The 25,998-nt window shown below is 40.5% G+C and overlaps 1 protein-coding gene across 1 annotated transcript in view; it reads left to right on the top strand.

Annotated features, from left to right (window-relative positions):
* Positions 1–25,998, top strand: part of DPD1 (Polynucleotidyl transferase, ribonuclease H-like superfamily protein) — a 243,197-nt gene that overhangs the window by 115,516 nt on the left and 101,683 nt on the right. Inside the window, exon 2 of the mRNA XM_089426997.1 lies at positions 7,458–8,136. Coding sequence (XP_089283123.1) covers positions 7,458–8,136 — 679 coding nt within the window. The remainder of the gene's footprint in view (positions 1–7,457; positions 8,137–25,998) is intronic.

Here is a 25,998-nt window from a genome sequence, read left to right as displayed (position 1 = left end):
CCCTCCGCAAGAGCCTTCCTCTTCTAGGAAGAGGCCCTCATGGCTTAGGGGGACACTTGATGATGCCGAAGGACACATTGCACCCAGAGGGAGTTTCCGCGAAAGTAAGAAGCCAACTAGGTATCAGGGATACTTGACCATTATGAGCACCATTATTCAAAATGAGCCTTCATCGTTCGAACAAGCCGTGAAGCATCAAGTATGGAAGGTTTCTATGAATGAGGAATACGAGTCCATCATGAAGAACGATGTCTGGGATATGGTCCCTAGACCCCAGGACAAAACAGTTGTCACCTTGAAGTGGCTTTACAAAATAAAGCATGGAGCTGATGGAAGTGCTGAAAAGTATAAGGCTTGTTTTGTCGCTCGTGGCTTCTCTCAAAAGGAAGGTATAGATTATGACGAGATATTTGCACCTATTGCCCGATACACCACCATCTGCTCGATCATAGCCCTTGTTGCTTCGCAAGGATGGAACCTACATCAGATGGATGTCAAGATTGCGTTCTTACATGGTTCGATTAAAAAGGAAGTCTATGTGGAACAACCCGAGGGGTTTGAGATTCATAATCGAGAATCTCACGTATGCAGGTTGAAGAAAGCCCTCTATGGGCTGAAGCAAGCACCCCGAGCTTGGTATGAGAGGATCGATAGCTACTTGATGAAGCTAGGATTCACTAGGAGTGAAGCCAATCCAAACCTTTACTTTAAGGTTGAGGATAATAAGCCTCTCATACTAGTGCTGTATGTTGACGACCTCTTTCTGACAGGTGCAGACCCTCTCATTCACAAATGTAAGAGGGAGTTGGCTTCTGAATTTGAGATGAAGGACCTAGGACTGATGCACTATTTCTTAGGGCTGGAAGTCTGGCAGAAGCCAGGGGAGATTTTCCTATCTCAAGGAAAATACGTGGTGACGATATTGGAGAGATTCGCTATGGTGGACTGCAAGCCTGTGACTACCCCGATGGAGCTTGACTTCAAGAAGTTATGCTGCGGGACCTGCTTTGGGAAATGCTACTGAGTATCGTCAACTCATAGGAGCATTGATGTTCTTGGTGAACTCTCGTCTGGATATATGCTTTATAGTCAACACGTTGAGCCAACATATGGTTGAGCCTCACCACTCACATTGGATTGGTGCCAAGAATCTTTTGAGATATCTTCAGGGCATAATCACTCATGGGTTGAGATACACTACTGGGGATGTGAGGCTACATGGATATACCGACGTTGATTGGTCAGGCAGTGTGGTGGACCATAAGAGCACCTCCAGGTGTTATTTCTCTCTGGGTTCTGCCTCAGTATCCTAGATGAGCAGGAAGTAGAAGTCGGTGGCTTTGAGAAACGTTGAGGCAGAGTACATTGCTGCGAGTATGGCCTCTTGTGAGGCTGTCTGGTTGCGGAAGCTCTTCAGTGAGCTGTTTGGATATACATTGGATACTACCGTGATCCTTTGTGACAACCAGAGTGGGATTCGATTATCCGAGAATCTCGTATTTCATGATCGCTCCAAACATATCGATATCAGGTACCATTTTATCTGGGATATGGTACAACGAGGAGCAATAAGACTCCATGATATCGATACAGATGAGCAGATCGCCGACATTCTGACGAAGCCCTTGGGAAAGGTCAAATTCTTGACTTTCAAAGAACGACTTGGAGTCGTTGAGAGACCCTCGTATGAGGGTCTTGTATGATGCATGCATTGAGCTCTGGGAGCTCTGGGGGGCTTGGGGTACTTCTTGGAGCGACAAGCGACCATAGGGCGACTCACCCTCCCCTAGTGGTGCACTGTGTACAGGGTGAATGGTTCAACCTTCCCCTGTGATACCCCGTGGCGACTTATGGGCAGGATGAGTGGTTCTCCTGCCGAGGCATCCTACCCATGCAGTCTGGGACTCATGGGAAGTACCTCTCATTTGGCCAATGAGTAGGGAAATGAGGATAGGGACCATAGTAGTACCGATGGACGCATCGTGTATCTACTGTACTCCCTATGCTAGGATGACCGACATTGATCTAGGATCAATTAGAACTGACTTCGGGTCAGTAAGAGTGATATAGCTCACTCTCTCTTGGAACTGATCTAGGATCAGTAAGAGTGGTATGACACACTCTCTGGAATTGACTTCGAGTTAGTAAGAGCGCTATTGAGCACTCTCTTTATCTGGGACTGACTTCGGGTCAGTAGAGGATGGTATGATACCTCCTCGATCATTTCTTCATAGTTCAACAGAGCAGAGCAGAGCCGAGCAGTGCAGGGCAGTGCATTTGATGGCAGAGATAGTACTGAAGGACAGATGGATTAGCAGATGGAGTTCTCCCTAGTTGAGAGGGAGTGTTAAAATTGGCAACTAGGGCCAAACTCCATGTGGGTCATCTTATTTATAGCAGCTGATATTTTTCTTGGATTCCTCTCGTCGAGAGGTGTAGGATTGATCTAACGATCATCCGATTCCGACATGTATTTATGGAGATATGAATTTATTTGTATATGCTTGACAATTTGTCAAGGTCGGCCAGCAAGATAAAGTGTGTGGCACACAACTAGCTTAACCTTGTGGCATTATCTCAACACTCATCTTCTCTCTCTTCATCTCATTGGGCCAGCGTAGGAGCAATTTCTCTCACACATGCAAGAGGAAGGACGAATTTTCTGCTTTAGGGCAGCGTCGACTGTTTCTAGGGCAGCGTTGACTTTCTGGGCAGCATTGGCTTTTTTGTGGTGCGTTGACCAAGGAGTAGGGCTGTTAAATGATGCGTTGACCAAGCATTGACCTGCGCACGCTGTTTGGGTGCTGTGTTGACCAGCGTTGACTGGTTAGGGCTGACCGCAGGCTGCTGATTATTGACTGCTGTTTTGACCATTGACTGAGGGCTGTTTTGGGCTGCCGAAGTTTGCTGTTGAAGACCGAGTTCTTCAAGGTTGACTAGAGGTTAATTTGGGGCTATTTGACTAGCTTTGACTTTGCTGGTTGCTGATTTATTATTGCTGATATAAGACTTGTGATATTGTACTATCTCTCTCTCTGTGTTGAATTATTGAAGATTATGGAAGAATTGATCAAAAGGTTTCCCCACATTGGGGTTTGTCCCTAGCTAGTCGCCACCTCTGGTGTCTCTTGTCTTGGCTTGTCTTCTGTTGATTTATTTATGTTCTATCAACATTTTACTTTATTTTAATGTGATTGCTAAACAATGAAATTGACATTGGGCTAATAAGAAGAAATTGAAGTAAATTGCACTAAGCATAGAACATACCATAACTTAACAGGAACTCCTTCACAAGCCTTATCCCATAAACCTAACCCTCAAGAGCTCTCTTCCTTTCCGTAGGATACGTTGTACCTTGCTTAGAAAGCATGCAAGCTTCATTCTTCAAGCTCTTCTGGGAAAGGGATTATTTGGGCCATTCCCATCCATTCATTGACTTATCCTTCATTGGTGACTCCATAACATATCGGGTCACCTCCCATCGGTGAAAATCAGTAAATAGAAGGGAGGCCTTAGCTGAGGTGACAGTGGGCTAAGTGACAAGTCTCCATTTGTTGCCCTTGACCTGGCATTTTCCCTCTAAGGATCCCCTTTCAACCCCCTTATAGTTTGTGCGGTAACAATGCCAACACCCAACATAGGTTGAGCAACCTTTGAGTAAGACGCCTCTAATGTGCGACTCCACCATGGATAATATAGGGGCCAATCATACACAATGTACCCAAAAATTCATGAACCACCTCCAAACATGATGTAAACACTTACAAAGTAACCTTGAAACCAAACCCTCTCTCTTTATAGGGAAAGTGTTTTCACAAACATTTTTTGACTTCCTGTGCAACTCCACCAAGCCTAACAACTGCAATTCTATGCCTACTATTGTCTTGATATCAACTAGAGTATCCTAACAAGGAACTGTCAACCATCCATCACAGGGTGCTATCACAACATCTTGAACCTCTAGAGGATTATTGATTTCTTTTGAATATGAAGGAACATGAGTCTAGATCATAAACAACCTACCAAGCTCCAACATCCCCCAAATCACAAGCGAAAATCAATGAACACCACATCATGTGTTGTTGAGGATGTCATGCAAAGATAATCATATCTCCATACAAGACCAAGACAAGTGAATCACATCTATCAAAATTACAAAGATGGAAGTATGCACAAGTCAACTCATTGATCATGAAATACCAAGCTCATGGTATAGGTAACAACCCATACCGGGCTATCTCATGGTATAGGTGACAACCCACACAGGGCTATTATTAATGTGTGAACATGAGAATCCCTCGCATGTGCCTCAAAACCCCTAGCAATTGAAAGAATGTGAACTAGGTGAACTTTCTCTTTTCGAGAGAATCTTGAAGCGAGAGTAACATCACGTTCAGTTGCCTTCATTTGAGAGAATCCGACAACCATGTCCCTGTACTTTGTAATACTCCCATCAATTGCAATCATGGAATTAATCTTAGCATCCTCCTCCATCATGGTATCATATCTCTCTTCCTCAAGACAATTGGAAGGCCATGTGCACCATTGGGTCTTGAGGAGGAGAGATATGATACCTTAGAGGTCATGTGCTCCATTGGTTCCTCTCCCGCTACATGGACACTATTGGAACCTGCACATCCCCAAGTCAAGTCCATGCCTCCATGTAAGCATCGTAGCCACCCAATGCTACCTAGGACTCAACACCTCTTGTATTCCAAATGCTCCTCCTCCAATGCAAGGTGTTCTCCAAGGATGCAACATCCTTCGTCTGGCTGACATGCATAATGTTATCATTGTGTTTGATGATCTCCAGCACCCTAAGGAAGAATGTCATGCAAGCACCCAAGTGAGGTCAAGCAACCGTTGAGTAACCCAGTTCCAATCTGCAAATCCATCGTAGACCATCTAGGGTGAAGGACTGACGTACTGTTGATTTGGGGTAGCATCGGATGTGCTCTAGCCATGAAAATTGGTGGAGAGGCTAAAGCACATGAGATCTCCAAAACCCATAAATGGTTTGGGGAAATTCTACCTGGTGAAGGAGATGTTAAAATAATTAATATTTTTAATGGGTTCCTAAGTCTAAACTTAGGAAAATAAAAATATTAATGGGTATTAATATAAAATTGGGTTAGAAGGTTCTAAATAACATGGATCAAGCCAAATCTAATCTTAGCCATTGATTAGAGATGTAATCTCGGCCGTTGAAGACTCAACAGAAAAAGTATAAGAGGAGGCTTGAGGGTCGGTTGGAGATACACTAGAGTGATCAGTTAGTTCGATTTTCTAGAGCGGGTTTGCTAAGAGAAATCGAACCAGTGATCCGTATTGTAGCGAGGGGCACTGAGTACGAGGCAAAGAGACAGAGATAGTGCCGAAAGACCAACGTAGAGGCAGACGCAGAGCCAGAGGGAGCTACACAGAGGCCAACAGTGACTACGCAAAGGCTAGAAGGGCTTGTGTGACCCACGCAGAGGTTGCAGAAGCGACGCAGAGGGCCAGAGAGGCTGCGCAAAGTCTCAGAGGGCTGACGCAAAGGCCAGGAGGGCTGACGCAGTGCTTTAGATTGTGTTGGAGAGGGTTTCGTGGGGCAGACTTTCAGAATATCTGCCAGATTTTTTATCTCTGTTGGGTGAGCCAGTTTGGCACCCAGTGTACTCAAGAAATGCTGCTTAATAATAAAACCCTTAGAATTGCTGCACCGATTTTCCCAAGTTGGGTTTTTCTGGGGACGATTGTCCAAAAATAACGGTGTCCCTTGTTTGTTTGTTCATTTCTTTCCGCTGCTGATCTATAGATGGTTGAGACAATATTGTGTTTATTTCAATATTTATATGGTTACATAACTTGTTAGAAAGTAGACAAGTAGGCGGAATAAACCATAGAATACAGCTAAAATTTCTAATGGGTAATACTTAGAAATTTCAACACCTACATGGTGTAAACACTTTCAAACTAACCGTGAAAGCTAACAACATTTTTGTCCAAACAAGAAAAGAGGTAGGAAGCAATATTAGCATGAAGAAAAGAGGACCAAGAAGAAATAAGGTAGGAAACAATGTTGGCATGAAGGAAAGAAAGCCAAGACTTTACACTTAATGTAAAGGTAGAAATAAAAGGGTACCCATGAAGGGTATGGAAGAGAGATCTTCTTCAGGTCATGATATTAAGAAATGGAGTCATGTAATGTGTTACAAGTGTCACAAGAAAGAAAACTTCACTAATCAATGTCAAGAGAAGAGAAAAGTAAAATGTAAGCAGCAACAGAAGCAATTTGCAAGGACTACAAATTCCTTTGCTAGAGTGGATGAGTTTGTGCAAATACTTTTGCCAGAGTGGATGAGTTTGTGCAAATACTTTTGCCAGAGTGGATTGAGTTGCATCCAAGCTTGAAATCACCTCCTCCACGGTTTCATGCCTTCCTAATAATAGCACTTATGGTGTTGGTTGGTACGTAAATAGTGAATTGTCATGACAGATGACACTCAACATGAAAAGTTTCACTTAGTTTCAAGATAGGGCAGATTGGTGTGGGCAAAGGAAGCATTCTAAGGATGTGCATTTGATAGATGTTTGAGAGATATTCTCGAGTTGATACTCTTTGATGTATGTGTGTCCATGTCTTTCTCTTCATTGAAAGGTAACCTGTATTAAGTTTCTTTCATTTATGATTTCTCTCATATATTGTGGACTCATGATGTCTATCCTCAAGACCTAGATTAAATCAAATTTGAGTGGCAAGAAGGGATTTTTTGTGCAATGTTTTCTATATATGATGTACCGAGAGCTCATTTCTTCTGTATTAATTTCTAATACTCACAGTTGATCCAGTTTCTTCAGTTGGTATGTATGAAGGTTCAAAGAAATAATTTTTTTTTTTGTTTTTTGGTGAACTAAAGAGGTGGGTAGATTTTTTACTTGTAGAACTATACTTGGGTGCTGCTTTTCAGTTAAATCTTGTGATTCAAACTTTTTCTCTCTGGTGAATCTTTTGTATTTTATGATTAGGAGTTTATGCTCAAGCGTGGAGGCTTGCACAAGGTAAAATTAATATTTGGGTTACAAGGAACGGACTGTATTTTTCATTTCCCCAATCATTTATATTTCTCCATCCCTTGGGAAGATGGTATGAACCATTGAAAAGAGATCCCAGTTTGCTTTGTTGTTAGTAGCTGGTTTAAAGCTGGGTTTATCTCTTGCCTTGAAAAGGTTGCAAATGTTTTTCCTTAACAAAATGTAGAAAAATGGTCAAATCTAAAAAAGGATGTGTTATTTGCCTGCCTTCGAAATGCACAGTGCTTGCATTGCAATGAAAAATGATGTGTTTGTGTTAGCTTTTATTGAACTTCTAACAGAACTAAATATGAAATTTGAAATATTACAGAGCAGAACTTAGAACAGGGTTCTTTTGTGTACAGAGTATTTGATCTTATATTGTGTGATAAATCCATGCTCAGGTGCATGTCAAGTGTTCAGATATGGAGGGCTCTTTTCAATATGCAGAGTCCATGAGATTTGGAGGAGTATTCAGTACAAAAGTCAGTTGTGCTGCCTTTTGGATTTCACAAACCTCTCTACGCAAAATATTGGTTACTCCATGAGATACTTTCCTTTCATTAAAAGCTTACCCCTCCTGAGTTTTCAACCAGTTCAGCTTCACAAGGTAGCAAGCACTTTTAAGAGCAACATCTTTGGGTTCCCACCATCCAAGCAGGATGGCATCAATGAAGAAAATGCTCCAGCAGGTAGAATTATTGCTAATGAACATTATATGCATACCATGGCAGAGAAAATGGCCCTAAAAAAATGCAACACTCGTAGGTCAAAAATAAAGCAAGCTGCAGATACTCCATTGAAGCATTCTGAAGGAAAAGATTTGAGACAAAAGGTTGCAGATACTCCATTGAAGCATTCTGAAGGAAAATGTTTGAGTCAGAAGCCAATAGTTATTGTGTTTGATCTTGAAACTACTGGTTTTAAGTGGGACCATGACAGAATTATTGAATTCGCTGCTCAAGATCTTGTTGGTGGACCAAACAGTACAATTCAATGTTTGGTAAATCCTGAATGCTTTGTGACAAATGAATGGATTCATGGTATCAGCAATCGAATGGTCAATAGGTCTGATGTTCTAAGGTAAGATTTTGGACTTTTTGGAGTGCAACTTGAATGTTTCCAGTTTCTTTTGATGAGAACACAAAATGTAACCACACATGCATATTCTAGACTTTGAATAAACCTGTGGCACATATATATTTTTTTCTGTGCTGAAATATAGCTTATATATTACCAAAATCACCCTTGGGCCTCGGGTGATGATATTTACACCAGCTTTGGAGTTCACAAAGAGACTAAGAACATATATCTGGATACAGCATATGATCTACAGCAGCGTTCAATTCCTTACAGAGAAAACCTACAGAAATGCATACATTACAGCTTGTAAACATAGCTAGAATGACCAGGAAAGGCCCTCCAAAATGATCTGGAAGAACCTCTGACTGGCTACGGGATTGAGGCCTGACATATATTCCTCGTGGTTTTTCTTCAGATTCTCTTCTACAATGGGAGTCCAATTCTGTGGCTTTAAATTTCATTCTTGGTTGCCGTCAGCTCCTTCCTGACTAAATTCTTAAACTCAGATAGAAATTTGTAACTGGCATCTTTGATGGCCATCTCTTGTGGTCTCTAAACTGCTATGGATATTCCACAAGACAGCCTGTCACAACAAACCTGAATATGCTACTGCAATAATGGTGAGATAATATTCTACTGTGTAGTGAATACTTATGATTAATATGTAATGTTAGAACTTAGAAGCATAATGCTAAAAGTATTGGAATGAACTGAGAAAATGAAAACAAAACTATAGTATTAGAAGGAGCACACCATTAACACGCTGAACACATGAAGTACCTTGGAAAAACCTGTTTTGGGAAAACTCTATCAAGAATGGTTATTTGAATTTCCTTGCACTTATATTCTCATATTTACAGGGAAAATACCAAAGAAAGATAATCATTCATTATGGAGTTGATGGAAATGGTTGCTTGAATAGGCTATTACATGACTCATTTGCTTTGCTTGGCTATTCGAATAGTAAGTCAAAAACAATAGGAGCACAACCCCTTTCTTCTCCTCTGGCTCAGTTTTAGACATGTTTTGATAGCTATTAAGGTTAGGGTTTTTGCATTCTCCAACTATTTATTAGGGTTAGGCTTTTTGCACTTCTCAACTATCCATTAGGGTTAGGTTTTTGGACCTCCTAGAATCTTCTTCGACATGTGACTAGTTCTACATGTGTGAGTAATGGGCGATGATGTGGCATCTACTTGGTACTACAATGGTCAAGGCATAAGTCAACTTGCTGAAAGCATAACTCCCTTATATGAACACTGTTACCACACAATCTAGCAGGTCCTAAGAAGGGAAACCCTATAGGACAAAGAGCTAGACCAAGTGATAACAATGGGACAATGACCCACTATCACCACAATCAATACCCCTTGCTCTTTATAGACTTTCACTAATGGGAGGAGTCCCAGTGGGAAGGATAAGTAGATCGATGATTAGGTGTGATGTGATTCCACAAGGCCCATTCAAGGAGAGACACAACAATGGATCAAAGCTTGAAGTTCCAGTGGGAAGGAAATCACTTAGGATAAGTAGATCGATGATTAGGTGTGATGTGATTCCATAAGGCCCATTCAAGGAGAGACACAACAATGGCTCAAAGCTTCAAGGAAGCTAACACCCTCTCCAAGAAAAGTCTTAAGATGAAGAGACCAAGACTTAGGGTTTTAAATATGATGATGATAATAAGTATTCCTAAGATCAAGACTCCAGGTGATGAGATCAGACCTCTCAAGGAAGCTCCTTGTGATGCTTTGACACTTCAAAGAGGCTTTTCTCTACCTTTAAGAGACCTGAGAAAGACTTGCACGCGACCTAGGGTTTTGAGAAATATCATGGACCAAGGCACTTTCAAGGTCAAGGCAAGGAGGAGAAAGGGCTTTTTATGATTTACTCCAACAAATACTATGCTCATATAACCCTCAAAGAAGTCCCCAAACCAAGAAGATACAAGCTAGATGTAGATCCTACCAAACTTGGAGATCCTCTAGACAAGACCTTAAGGAAGAGCCTTCTCTTCACGAAATCCACCAATACACCCTCTAAAGAATTTCACTTGTTGCCCTAGCCTAGTCGTCCAAGAGGAAGGGGATCAAAATTTTAAGGAGAAGAAATATGAAGAAAAGAAGGTTGGATCACCAAATTCCTTGGAATAGTGCCTAGTCCTTTGGGCAATGGATTCTTGAGATGCTTTAGATAAGATATGTAGAAAAATGTGTAACTACGTTCACTCTTCATATAGATGAAATATACTTTTGATTCTTGTAAAGTGTCAAATGAAAGAAAAATTATTATTATTATACTTGGAGCATGGGTTTCATGCTCAAGGTCTTTTATTTTATAGGCCAAGCACCATTGAGTGCTTCGAGGGTTTGTCCTAGGTCAAGAAATCAAAAGAGTCATTGTCATAAGTTGAAGACCCCATCGGGCACATTGTATCTTGTAAAGAAAATTATCTTTGTCTTAAAAAGTGTCCATATACCCTCCAAGACCAAGTCGGCCTAAAAGGAAGAGCCACGTTCACCTTGAAGAGCCTATATATAGGAGGGAACTCGTCCTCCTTGAGACACATTCACTCATCTCTCATTCTAGTGAAGAAGGCAACGAAGAAGGAAGAGGACGGAGAAGATCTTTGTTTGGGTTATTTCTATCTCACGCGTGCTAAGGAGAACTAGAGTTTCTGCAACAAGACCTCGGTTTCTATCTTCAAGTACGATCTTGGAGAAAAGGAGACGAGTAGGTTAAGCGAAGGTCACCAAGGGTAAGCCTCATGCTCTTGAAGCGAGGGAAAGTCAAGTGAAGGTCACCAAGGGTAAGCCTCATGCTCCTGAAGTGAGGGAAAGTCAAGCGAAGGTCAAAGGAGGGCTCAGAAGGCAGATCGAAGCTCACACGTGTGGCAACAACAACTGTTGGGGGCGCTGAAATTTCAATTTGCAGTGGAGGCCGAAATTTCTGCAGTTGGAGGTCGAAGAAGTGCTATTGGAAGAGATTTGACTGGGTTTGATAGGATCAAGGTTAACACATCATCTGGAGAGGTTGGTCTTTGTCTTGGAGGGTTTTGAAGTCACTCTTAAGGTCTTGGGATTCGTCAATTGAAGAATCTATAAGGAAGAGAAGATATTTGCGGGTTTTCCTCTCAAGTGGAGAGGTTTTGGCCCTGGCTTGCAACTTATATTCTATGTTCTTGTTCTTCTTGTTTTGGTAGTTGTTTGATGATTCACACATACAATAATAAGTAGCAAAGCTAATAAGTAAAAAGGCATCACAAGCAGTTATCAAGTAAAGAGAAATCTCTATAATCATTGCCCTTTTGATTTCTCAACATGGTATCAGAGCTAAGGTTAACTAAGGGCATTATGAATATCTCTATTGCATTGAGGAAACTCCTCAAAAAGTGTTCAAAGGTAGCAAGCCATCTCAAGAGAGGCATCAAGGAAGCATGTAATCTTCTATTCACTACAAAGAAGGAAGGAACCAAGACAAAGGATGAAGGACTCTTCTCAGCACTCACTGGTACATTCCAAGACGAGAATATTTGGGTAATCGATAGTGGTGCATCTAGACACATGACTGGTTATTACAAACAACTGAAGACATTATCAAAGGGAAAATCTTCTTACTTAGTGGAACTTGGAGATAATAAGAGCTATCCTATAAGAGGGATTGGATCTACATCTATAGAGCTAGAAAATGGAAGTAACATTCATCTCAACATCTTATTTGTACCAAGTTTGCATAAGAACTTACTTTCCATTTCAAGTCTAGAAAATAAGGGTGATAGAGTAGCTTTAATTGATGAAAGAGTTGTAGTATAGAGTAAAAATTCAAGCATAGAGAATGCTAGAGTAATTGGTATGCATGAAGGAAGGCTTTATAGGTTGATATCTCCTCTTGCACAAGCTTTGGTTCACATTGAAATCAGCCCATGTGAACTATGGCATAGAAGGTTTGGCCATCTTCATTTCAAAATCCTTCCAACTCTAAGGTCTATAGTAGAAGGAGTCCCCTAATTGAAAGAATATTACGAAGGAGTATGCAAAGGATGTGCATCGGGTAAGAATACCAAGAGACCATTTGGAAGTAGTGCTTCACGGTCAAAAGAAATCTTGGATCTTATTCATTCCGATGTCTGTGGTCCTATGACTCCAAAATCACTTGGAGGTCATCTATATTATGTCACATTTATAGATGATCATTCAAGGAAAACTTGGGTTTACTTGATGAAATCCAAGGACGAAGTATTTACAAAATTTCAAGAATTCAAAGCTGAAGTAGAAAACCTTATAGAAAGGAAAATCAAGATACTAAGATCTGATAATGGAGGAGAGTATACATCCAAGGAAATTATAGCTTTTTGTAAGGAATCTGGGATTAAGAGGGAGCTGATAGTCCCATATAATCCGGAACAAAATGGAGTTGTAGAGCGAAAGAACCGATCCATTGAAGAAAGTGTAAAAGAAATGTTGCATGATCAAGATCTACCGAAGTTTCTGTGAGGAGAAGCCGTGATGATAGCTGGATATATTCAAAATCGAAGTCCCCACAGGTCACTTGACAACAAAATTCCCGAACAAGTATTCACTGGAAAGAAACCAATTGTACGTCATGTTCGTATCTTTGGTTGTCCTGTATATATTCATATACTGAAGGACAAAAGATGGAAGCTGGATCCATCAGGCATGAGAGGAACATTTGTTGGCTACAACAACTCCTCTAAGGCCTATAAAATCTACATAAAGGAAGGACACTATATAGAAGTCAATCGAGATGTCATATTTGATGAAAGTATTGCATTCAAGAAATCAAAGGAACTTCCCATGGACTTTGATGATGAAGAACTTCTAGTATTTGAAGAGGAAGTTGATAGGGAAGAAGAAGAATCTCACCATGAAGATGAAGGTCCCAGTGAACCTATTCAACCTGTGGTCATCCCTGAATCAAGAAAGAGACCTAATTGGTTGAAGTCAACACTACTTGATGTAGAAGGTCATGGAGCAACTCAGGGCTCATTCAGGGAAAGCAAGAAGCCCAAATGATATTCTGGGTATGCAACCTACATGACAAAACTAATAGAAGCAGAGCCATCCACTTTTGAAGAAGCTGTCAATCATCAAGAATGGAAGGATGCCATGAATGAAGAATATCAATCTATAATGAAGAATGGAGTTTGGGAGATCGTGCCTAGGCCCGATGACAAATCTGTGGTAACTTCCAAATGGATATATAAGATCAAACATGCAGCAGATGGAAGTATTGACAAGTATAAGGCAAGATTTGTGGCTAGGGGTTTCTCTCAACTTGAAGGCATCAACTATGAAGAGACATTTGCTTCGACAACAAGGTATACAACTATATGTTCGTTGGTCTCTTTAGCAACATTGATGGGATGGAACATCCACCAAATGGATGTCAAAACCGTGTTTCTGAATGGCACAATTGATGAGGAAGTCTATATAGAGGAACCCTTGGTATTTGAAATTAAAGACAAAAACACATGTTTGCAGATTGAAGAAGGCATTATATGGCCTCAAACAAGCACCAAGGGCATGGTATGCTAGAATGGATGCATACCTTCAGAGGTTAGGCTTCACGAAGAGTTCTGCTGATCCGAACCTTTATATTAAGGTTGTGAAGGGTGAACCGGTGATCATTCTTCTGTATGTAGATGATCTTCTCTTGACATGTGTAGAAGGTCAAATTGAAGAATGTAAGAAGCAATTAGCAGCAAAATTTGATATGAAGGATCTAGGGCTGATGCATTACTATTTGGGACTAGAAGTTTGGCAAGGACTTGATGAGATTTATCTGGGTCAAGGGAAGTATGTGATCAAGATGTTGAAGAGGTTTGACATGATGGATTGCAAACCAATGACAACTTTGATGATCACAAACTTGAAAAGACTAAGGAGTTCCGAATCAAGCTCGGTAGATCCTTCCAAGTATAGACAACTGATTGGCTCACTGATGTACTTGGTGAATACTCGACCAGACATATGCTTTGCAGTAAATGTTCTCAGTCAATTCCAAGTGGAGCCGAAGCATGATCATTGGATAGCAACAAAACATATTCTGAGATATCTGCAAGGAACCATCCACTATTGCTTGAAGTATGATAGAAGGAATGATGTTCGACTAATTCGATATACAAATTTCGACTGGGGAGGTAGTGAGCAAGATGGAAATAGCACCACAGGAGGATGTTTCAGTTTGGGATCCTCCATGGTCTCATGGATGAGCATAAAGCAAGAAACAGTTGCTTTGAGTAGTGCTGAGGCTGAGTATATTGCAGCTTGTGAAGTAAGCAGAGAAGCGGTTTGGTGGAGGAAGATGTTATCAGACCTATTTACAGGACCTATGGACCCTACAGTGATACATTGTGATAACACCAATTGCATACAATTGTCTGAAGACCCGGTATTTCATGGAAAGACAAAGCATATCAACAACAAGTATCTCTATATTTGGAAGCTAGTACAAGATGGTGTATTGCAACTACAATATATCTCCACTGATGAACATGTAGCTGACATATTGACAAAATTTCTTCCTAATAAGAAGCTTGTGTATTTCAAAGACAATCTTGGTTTGGTTGATATATCCTCCCTAGTTGAGAGGGAGAGATAGACACATCATTGTTGTCTTCACTTGGGAAGACAAAATGGAGGATTGGGTAAACATTTGGCATCCGATACTCTCCAAGGATGTGGTAGGGCAACCAAGACGAGAGTAGTCATGGACCTCTTTGAGGACTGGCTATCCAAGATAAGAATAGTCCAAAGAAGGTCATACTTTGTGAACACCTGGGTGGAGTATGTACCTTGAGAGACAATGATGATGGTGTCTATAAATCATTGGTCTCGCCAACATTGTGCTTTGATCTTGTGGAGAGATAGAGCTGTTAGTCAAGGCCTTGCTATGTGACAATGTTGGTTGGTATGATGCTATTATAGATGGGTTACCAATTCGACTCTTCTTATGAGATCTCTTTAGATTGGGACTTTCCATGTACCATATATGAATACCTCCCTATTTAAGAGGGAGTGTTGAAAAATATGTAACTAGGTTCGGTCTTTATATAGATGAAATGTACTTTTGATTCTTGTATAGGGTAAAATGAAAGAAAATTTATTATTATTATTCGTGGAGCATGGGTTTCATGCTCAAGGTCTTTTATTTTATAGTTCAAGCACCCATTGAGTGCTTCTAGGTTTTTTCCTAGGTCAAGAAGTCAAAAGAGTCATTGTCATAAGTAGAAGACCCGATCAGGCACATTGTAACTTGTAAAGAAATTTATTTTTGTCTTAAAAAGTGTCCAAATACCCTCCAAGACCAAGTCGGCCTAAAAGGAAGAGGCACGTCCACCTTGAAGAGCCTATATATAGGAGGGAACTTGTCCTCCTTGAAACACATTCACTCATCTCGCATTCTAGCGAAGAAGAAACAAGAAGAAGGCAGCGAAGGAGGAAGAGGATGAAGAAGATCTTTTTTTGGGTTATTTCTCTCTCACACGTGCTAAGGAGAACTAAGGTTTGTGCTACAAGACCTAGGGTTTCTATCGTCAAGTATGATCTTGGAGAAAAGGAGACAAGTAGGTCACCAAGGGTAATCCTCATGTTCCTAAAGTGAGGGAAAGTCAAGCGAAGGTCGAAGCAGGGCTCAGAAAGCAGATCGAAGCTCACATGTGTGGCAACAACAACTGTTGGGGGGCCCAAAATTTCAGATCTGCAGTGGAGGCTGAAATTTTTGCAGCTAGAGGTCGAAGAAATGCTACCAGAAAAGATTTGACGGGTTTGACAGGATCAAGGTTAGCACATCATCTGGAGAGGTTGGTCTTGGTCTTGCAGGGTTTTGAAGTCAGCCTTAAGGTCTTGGAATTCGTCAATTGAAGAATCTATAAGAAAGAGAAGGGATTTGCGGTTTTTCCTCTCAAGTGGAGAGGTTTTGGCCCTGGCTTGCAACCTATATTCTTTGTTCTTGTTCTTCTTGTTTTGGTAGCTGTTTGATGATTCACACATATAATAATAAGTAACAAAGCTAAGTAAAAAGACATCACAAGCAATTATCAAGTATAGAGAAATAATCATTGCCCTTTTGATTTCTCAATAGATAAGACATCTTCTAAGGAGGCTTGAAATCGATGCCCTAGGTACCAACTTTAAACATTTACCCTCTTCAAAATACAGTGGAGTTTCCAGATGAATCAAAGACATTCATTCACTAGGAACATTCATTGCATGCTTTGCATTGGATAACATACGCAGTACTCTACTAGAAAATCTTTCCAAACTTAATTTTCAACAATTAGGGCACAAATTTGCATATTCTAGATAAAAAATTCCATACGTTAAACAATTTTCATAGAAAAATTTCACCAACATTTAGCACATACAAAGAGAGATGCAATATATCCATCCATCGTTCTCGTTCAAGAAGAAGCTCCAAAGAAGAATGCAAATTATCTTCCACATCAAAATGCATCAAAAGAGTTTCCAATAGCTCCAAAGAAAAAGTGTGACTTCTTTACAAGAGAAAGAATCCAAGAGATGATGATGATCTCTTACAAATGAACCTAAGTTCTATTTATATGAGTCTTTCTAAGTCGAATTAGGCTATTAGCCCCCAAAATATTAAAATAATGGGCAAGAAACATGCCTTGGTCACAAGCCAACTAAGTAGCTGATCTGATATTCACCCTATGAGTGACATCAATTAAAGATTTATTAAAGTATTACAGACTCATGTGCTGGTGTGTGCTCCGTGTTATTGAAACAACGGTTCGATCAGATTTCCAATACACAGAGAATAAAATGGAAAGACAACAGAGAAATATAGTAAGAAACACAAAGACACAAACAGTGTTAATAAGGAGTTCACCCTATTCTCAAGGGCTACGTCTCCAGTCCAGCTTCAGTGGTGGCCTTGTTTTATTGTGTCTTTCAGCAGAGAAATTACAATGCAGGGACTCAATATGAGTTCTCCTGAAATAGATTTTGCTTGGCAGGGTGGTTCTTGGATTCCCCAAGCCACTGGGAGTACATAGACTCTTCTTCTTCCTACCAGCTCTGTGATCTCTTGGTCTACAGTGGAAATAGCCAACTGTGATGCTCAATCTGGACAGATTCCTCTATGGGAAGGCTTGAATCTTCAAGCTCTCTGGTGCTCGACGCTGCCTCTGGTCAGCTCGACCCTCTGTCTCTTCTGCTTAGCTTTATTGTTCTCTGTGTCCAGTCCTCCTCTCATGGTTCACTGTTCACTGTCTCTCTTGGTCACTTGGACTCTTCTCAATTCTGATTCCAAATCAACTCTAACTGATTCGACTGTCTCTGTTCATAGCTTTAGCCATTCGATCCCTATGCATGTTCAGTTCCTCTTCCGTCTGTACCGATTCACCTTCTGCAGCTGCACGTGGAGTTCTCTGCGTTCAGCGTCATCATGAACGCTCAGGGAGTGGCCACTTGTCCTCCTCTAAATGGCGCCAGCATGCTTCGTCGGTTCGTTTCTTCAATTACGCCGTGGATGCGTTCTTCCTCCATCGTGGCGGTCAAACGGATCCCAAATCCCTTTAGAACGCGGCTTAATTCCCTGTCGATTCCGCTTCTTTCCATCAGGTGCAATCTTAGCCGTTCGATCTGGGCCCTCCAGAATCGACGCCATACGCACGTTTCGCGCAGTTGACTTGCTTGACCGATAGCGTGCAATCAATGACAGTTTTCTATCACCTCCGCCTGCCATGCGTCGATTGGTGTATGGAATCGCTCCGCTCCTGTCCAAAACCTCTTACTGTTCAAGGGCGCCCCGATCAATACCACCGGTTTTCTAGTGCGCGGGTCCTGCTTTCGTACGCTATCGTTTTTCACTTTTTCCGCCTGCGGTTTTCCTGGCTCCCGATGTGACCGAGTGCTCAGGCTTCCCCTTCAGTGCCTTGTTCACCTAGCGATGCGCGCTAATCACACACCAAAAACCTCATCCTTTTCCCATTTCGGGGCTCCTAGGGGCTACTTTGGCCTCCTGCGCGGTCTCCATGGGCCTCGGTCAACACACTTTGACCGAGGTCCTCGTCATTCCATGTCGGTTGCCATTGCAACTGGTTCAGGGTGTTTTTGATATTGTTTTGGATTTCCCTAGAGATTTGTTCGACCTGATTTGGTCATGGTTCTTGACAGTCTTTCTATGGATCCAATTCGGATCAGTAGCTTTTTCAAATTATAAATTAGCCATCCAAATTCTAACCCAGTTGATGACATCATGTTGATGTAGGGCCATTGGAGGGCCATGTTGAGTCCTCTAGGTGCCAAGATGAGAGAGAGGGCTCCATAAATCACCAGTTAGGGGATGGTCCCCAATTCTTCATGCAAGTCATCATGTGGGGCCCCAAAGTAGGGTTGGGGCACAAATGCTAGTCTCATGGGTCTCCTCATGATAGAATAGCCCATGTAATGCTCTAGATGAGGTCTCTAATGATGGTGCCTGCCCTCCCATGTCTCAAGGGTGAGACAAACCTCCTCTGGGCCTTGGATCCACTGCCATAATATGCTAAGCCGACCGGGGGACACTAGTCCAAGTGCATCATCTTGCGAATAATGTGGGACAATGAATATATTACTGAGGGCGCTGAGGTGCCCATGGCATGAAACAATGCTCTAACACATGATGGAGGCCCATGCCTCTCAACGCTTCCCCTGGGATTGTCAATATGATCCTCTGGTGGGCTTGAGCCCCAATTAAGTTGCCTAGCCCATGATGAGACCATTTGTCAATTGCACATTGAAACTTCATAATGGGCTTCCCTTCCAAATTTTGGCGTTAAGCTCGTAATAGTGTTACCTATCTAGGTAGGAGTGGCTAATAAGCAACCCTATTGGGTGTTCCCAACCCCTAAGGGGAAAGACAGGTCCAAGGTACATCCTTCAATTGATAGGGGTCATGTGAATAATGATGAGATGGATGGGGACACGGGGGTCTGAAAGCCAAATGCCATGGGTTCAAGGATGGTAATGATGAGGGATGTCCACATATTTGGGTGTATAGATGTAGGAGGGAGCAATCGTGGATACATGAGTTATACCGACCTTTGTCTTTCCACCCTTTTTCATTTGCCTTTTGCCTTTTCTTGATTTTTCTTTACTCAAAGCTCAAGGAGATGAGAGCATGCTGTGTATGATGTAAGCAGTCATTACCCCATTAAGGTGGGGTATTTCATTGCCCACCAAGGGTTGGGACGTCCATGGGTTCAGAGTTGCGGGGGAGCGCTCCCCCCCCCTGCTCCCGCTCCCAATCCGTGCTCCGGGCGGGAGCGGGTCGGGAGCGCGCTCTCGATAAAAAAATTTCCACTCCCTGCCAAAATCGGGAGCGTCGCTCTCGGAGCGAAAATTACAGCTCGGGAGTGATTAGGGAGCGATCGCTCCCGAGCTTTAAATTTTCGCTCCGGGAGCGATTCGGCCGACGACGAGAGCGATCCGGCGGAAAAGAAAATCGCGGACGCCAAAAAAAATCAAATTTAAAAAAAAAATTATGTTTTAAAAACACAATGGGTTAAAAAAAATTTCATTATCACTTGAATGAGAGCAAGAGCAAAGGAGCGAGGAGAAGCGAGGAGCAAGCGTCGAGGAGCAAGGAGCAAGCCTGCAAAAAGGTAAGTAACTTAGTAATTTAGTTAGTTTAATTTAGTTAGGTAGTAATTTAGTTAGTTTAATTTAGTTTATTAACTACATTTAGTTAAAAAATCATAAATCTAAATTAAATTAAATTAATTTGCAGATTCAAAAGCCTACAAATATCAAACACCATGGACCTGGCTATATTTCTTGGCATTTTCCTCTTCTTGGTTCCTTTTATGGTTATTATGGTGTTGGAGAGTAGGAAACGGAGGGGCCAAAATAAAGAGGGGGATGAAGAAGCTGGAGAAAGTCGAATTGATGAAAACCCCAGTGAGGAGGAGCTGGAGGAGGGTGAACATGACTCTCAAAAAACTAAACAAGACCAAACCCCATTGTGGAAATATGTTAACAGGGCTGAAACAGGGAGAGGGGGTGGAATCACTAAATTTCATTACCCCCATTGCAACAATGATCACACAGGTTCATACACCCGTGCCAGAAAACACCTCTGCGGGAAAAGGCCATGGGATGGAGACAAACAAATAGGAATCAAAACTTGTCCAGCGGTGTCAGCAGCGGATAGAGCCAAATACATAAGGGAAGAGGAGGAAGCCCAATACAAATCAAAAAAATCAAGGGGTTTCTTTGAACCAAGCTCACAACCACAAGCACAAAAAACTCCTCAGCATCCTCCCAAGGCAGTGGATATGGAGGCACAGGGTCATCAACTTTAAGGCGTAGAACCATATCAGATTTCCTTGATGAGGGGTGTAGGAATGATGTGGATTCAAAGGTTTATAGGTTTCTCTATGCATGTGGGATACCATTCAATGTTCTTCGCTCACCTTATTTGCATGAAATGGTTTCTGCCATAAATGATGCTCCTAAAGGATACAAGAGCCCTGGGTATGACAAGGCAAGAACCGTTGGACTGGATCATGAAAAAGCAAAAATATCACATTCTTTGAATAGAATGACAAGTTCTTGGACTGACCATGGGGTGTCCATTGTATCTGATGGATGGACAAATGTAAAAGGCAAGCCATTGATAAGTGTTCTTGCTGTGTCTGTTAATGGTGCCATCTTTCTAACTGCACATGATTACTCAGACAAATTCAGGACTGCCATCAACATTGCAGAAGCATTACTTGAAACAATTGACCGTATTGGGCCGTACAATGTCATCCAAGTCATCACTGATAATGCTCCTAATTGTAAGGCAGCGGGAGCAATTATTGAGGATAAATACCCCAACATATTTTGGTTTGGATGTTTGGTTCAACATTGAACGTTCTGATGCATGATGTTGTCAAGAACAAAAATGCACAATACAAATGTTGGTGATTTGTACAAGAAAGGCAAACAAATGATAAAATTTATTACAAATCATAGCAATACCCATGGCCTTTTCCGCAGTCACTCGAGATTGGAGTTGTTGAAGATTGTGAAGACCAGATTTGGTAGCTATAACCTCACCTTCAAGCGCCTTTTGAAGGTAAGAGAGTCATTGGCTAGCATGGTATCAAGTCCACATTGGCAGGTGTTGTCGCGCGAATTGACATGACAACCCTCAGATCGGGGGCTGTCACTCTTATCCCCGATCCCTCCGTTTAAGCCTGTCTCCCGCGGCTAAGGGGGGTAGACCCTGTGATATGACGAAGACCAACTGTCGACCAGTTGGTTGGGAGACACGAGATACGATATAAAAAGCACTCGATGGATTTGATTAATTTAGCAGACCAGTGCCTTAAAAGATGATTACTTGTTAGATGATGTAGAAAAACAAACCGTGAACAGCAATCATTTGTCATCAAAGGCATCAGCCAAAACACAATGCTTTAAGAATAACCAAAACGATATCCAGCAACTGAAAGTTTTCAAAAAAAATGAATGCTTTAAACCACCGCGAGAATCGTAAATCATTAACTAGATATCAATTTCGTATCTCGACTTGAAAATTCAGCATGAAAGATATAACATGATAAACAACTGAAACTGGATCCGAAAAAGAAAATTTCCACAATTTTTTTATTTTTTATTTTTTATTTTTTTTTATTTTTTTTTATTTTTCGAATTTAAAAAAAAAAAAAAAAAACGATTTTTTTTTTTTTTTTTTTTTAAATAAAACTTTAAAATTAAAATCTATACACAGTAAAAATTAAAACTACCAAAAAAAAACTTATAAAAGTTTTTTTTTTTTTAATATTTTTTTATATTTATAAAATTTTTTATTTTTTCATATTATAACAAAACTAAATTAAAAAATCAAATAAAATAGAACCTAAACTAAACTAAAAAAATTAAATTAAAATCTAAGTTAATTTAAATTTAAATCTAAAATTAAAATCTATTTTAAATATAAAACAAAAACTATAAAAAAATTTAAATCTAAATCTAATGAAAACTAAACTAAACGTAAATCTTTTTTATTTTTATGTATATATTAAAAGAAACAAAAATCAAAACAAAATGAAATCAAATAATTTAAGACTAAACTATGCAACTGATATATACATATATTTTTTTATTTTTTATAAAAAAATAAAACTAAAAAGAAATCTGAAATGCCAATACGCCTATATCGAAAAACCTAAAATAAGATACGCTGAACGATGATCAAAACAGAATAATCCTACAGCGAATTCACAATCATATGACGTCGGATCTACTTAAAACCAATGTTGTTAAAAGCGCGATCGGGATTAAATCGGCGCCGGGAAAAAAGCGGAAAAAATCGGCAAAAGCGGGGAAAAAGCGGAAAAAAGCGGGAAAAAAGCGTTTGGCACAAAAATATTCATTTTTTTTCATTTTTTTTCAATTTTTTTAATATCTAAACCATCTACAACATAAAATAAATACATTGACAGATAATTATGATAAAAAAACTAACATATAAGATGTTTAATATCATTTCTAGCGCTAAAATCACACATAACATTGAATCATGTCCTGAATAGTAAGTCCTGACTCCTGAGTCCCAACTCAGCCTCAAAATATCAACAAAAAATATGATAATGTATCTCATCATGTCATAATGTCATATACAATAAAATGAAAGTCTAATCCTATTGATTTCCTCTGCCCCTCTTGCGAGAAAATGCCACAGCTTTTCCTTTCCCTCTAGATGTAGATGCTGGTGCCCGTGCAGGTGGAAATGGCAGTGGAGTCTGATGTGCTCTAGACGTTGAAGAACTAGAAGTAGGAGCTATAGGAGGTAGACCACATTCTCTACTGGTGGCAAGGGTAGCCCGGGCAGGTGGTGTCACCTGGAAACATTACAATCTCCCAATCCTGAAATCCTGAAAAACTGATAAGTCTGCTGGATTTTAAATGAAATCTAAAATTCTACCTTCTCCATATGAAATCCAATGAGGCTGGAACCACTCTCAAACATCCTGAGTCATTTCATGGTAATGTTAAAAATTTAAGTAAAAGGATGAAAATGAAGATTAAGGAGAATGTCACTTTTACTTTAAGAATTTAACATTACCATGAATAGCATATCCATACTAGGGCCTAGACTTGATCATTAAGCTACCCCACTCAAAAATTATTTGTTTCTTTCAAAAAACATTGCATGAAAAAACCCAAAAAAAGTTATAAAACTATGCTGTCCTGAGCCCCCACGATTTTTTCGTTAAAAATCGCGCTTTTTTCGAAAAAATCGCGATTTTTTCAGTAAAAATCGGCAAAAAAAAAGTAGGCGATTTTTTCGTATAAAAATCGCGATTTGATCGGCAAGATGAAAAAATCGCGATTTTTTCGCGATTTTAACAACACTGCTTAAAACATTGAACGCTTATCACAAAAATGGCATCGAAACCCTGAATGTGTATGGCGATAGAATAAGACAGCGACAGGGAAGATAGAAATCGATCTAAGCCTGCAAACATACCTGAAGATGGCGGCAATGGTAAAAATCGTAACCTTGAATTGACTGAAATACGGATTGATTTGAGGCTTACCTGAGCCGCAGATTACCTTTAAAATCGCTGATTGATGCACAGCGGACGGCAGCGGATAGCAATCTGAACCGGTGGCAGATTAACCTGAACGATTGATGACAGATTTCAGCGAGTAAAACCACTTTTCGTTTCGATGCAGCTAATAGTTTGTGACTTGAACGTTTTCGGAACCCCACGCGCAGGCAATAAACATTGACAGTCCCTTTTCATTCGCTGATTTGCATATATTTTGCTTAGAGCCAGCGTATCTCTCCCGTCAGCCAGAGAACTTGGCGTACACAATTTCGATGTTTTAAATCACGCAGGATCGATGGAAAATACTCCACGCAGCGTCCACACAGGTCAACGTGAGGAAAAGCGGCCGACAGAGCAGCGTGGAGATGCATTTTAAATTGTCACCGATTGCATAAGAAACGAATGCATCAAAGCCTGGCCCGATGGTGCAGTCAACAGACAGATCTCAGTCATGAGGATCTCTAGCAAGTCTTCGGATACCCTGCTTTTAAAACGTTGTCTCACATACAGTCACCTCCCCAGCAAAAGATGAGAACCTAAACGTCAGGATTTGTGTGCGGATAACCTGCTGAGATTGCATCATGAAACCGTGAAATAGACCTGATCATCCAAAAGTAATCTATACATAAAATCAAAACTGGAAACCCTAATGAAAACTGTATAAAAGCAAAATCCTGAAATCTGAAACCCTAGAATAGCTAATTAATTTACAGATTTGGCCCCTTAACAGCCAGATTCATCAATAAGCATAGAAAATATTTAAAGAACAACAATTTCAGATTGTCACTGTGAAGAACTTCAGAAAATCTCTCATGCAAACTTAGAAAAATAAACCGAATGATAGACCCAGGATCAAATCCGACTGGGCTCAGCAAAAAATGCTTGCGGGAGTTGGCTGGTTCAGCCGAGAACTTCCCCGAACGCCCACAAAATTCCTTCATAAAATGCTTTCTGCACAGCTCAAAACAACCGTCAATAAAGAGGGCAAAAATGCTGCTAGATCTCAAACAGTAATGGAGATACCTGCCATTACTTCAGAAACCCTAATAGCACCCAAACCCCAGCAAGTGAACAAGATACTTGTGCTCACAATACTCTACAAAAAGCTATTATTAATGGCTGAAAATAAAATATGCAGAAAATTTAAACAATCTCACAGCATTTCAAGAGAGTAACACCAGCAAGATATGGACCCCAAAGTCTTCTTTATTTAACTAGAAACAGATTTACAAGAGAGCTTCTTCAGTCTTAGACTCACAGATCCCATGATCTGAAATGACCACCTAAGACCCTATATAAAGGAAATGATCCCAACGGCTAGTTCGAATGATCCATGTAGAAATGATTTCGACCGTTGATGAAGATCAAGACATCTCTTGATTTCATCCGTCGATTTATTCACTTAAAATATTATTATTTTATTTTATTTTATTTTTTTAAATTTTTAATTTTTATTTTTAAATTTTATTTTTTATTATTTATTATTTTATTTTATTTTTTTAAAATTTTTAAGTTTCTTAATTTTTATTTATTTTATTATTTTATTTCATTTTTTAAATGGATCATCGAACTAAGCCTTTGGAAACATCACCTAGGACCTAGGACTTAGGATTCACGAGGGGATTTAAAACATTTTCAACCCTCAAGACACATTTCATGATGACTTTTTACAATTTACATCTCAAGGGGACAAACCCACTTAATACAGACCCTCACAAAACAACCCAGTTCTGCGACACAACTATAATCTAGCAGATCAACACACTAGGATTTTCCTAAAGTTCTAATGACAAAATCCATCCCGGCTTTGGGGTCAGGTTTGAAGGAAAACTCTGCCGATCCATGGATCGGTGAGACGAAAAACCTACCGGGACGTAGATTACCACTAGAAAGTTAGGTCCACCTAGGCAATTCACATACACAACTCATATCTGCTAAGATTATTTACAATTAATACATGCAGACTGGGTTTACAATTAGATTGATCAAGCTGCTGATGACTGCTGGATGGCACGGACACGCTGATCAGGTGCTGCCCCTTTCTTGCAAAGAAAAAGGGGGTGTACTACATGGGTAGTTGACCAGTAGAGGTCAACAACAGGTATTAAAGGAAAGGGCTACAAATGCAGCTGATAGGCAAGGTTTTGAACTGGTGGAGGAGGCCGCTCTTGATGGTCAGTTTTGGACAAGTGTGAGGCAAGTATTGGATTTCACCAAGCCCATTTATCACATGATTCGGTTTGCAAATACAGACAAACCAGTGATTGGCGAGGTGTATGAGTAGATGG

This window comes from Pinus tabuliformis, chromosome 6 (assembly GCF_031772625.1).
Source record: "Pinus tabuliformis cultivar Carrire ecotype Pingquan chromosome 6, CPIR1, whole genome shotgun sequence".
Classification (NCBI taxonomy): domain Eukaryota; kingdom Viridiplantae; phylum Streptophyta; class Pinopsida; order Pinales; family Pinaceae; genus Pinus; species Pinus tabuliformis.
The sequence above is the reverse complement of the archived record's forward strand: the minus strand, read 5'-3'. Positions and strand labels throughout refer to the sequence as shown.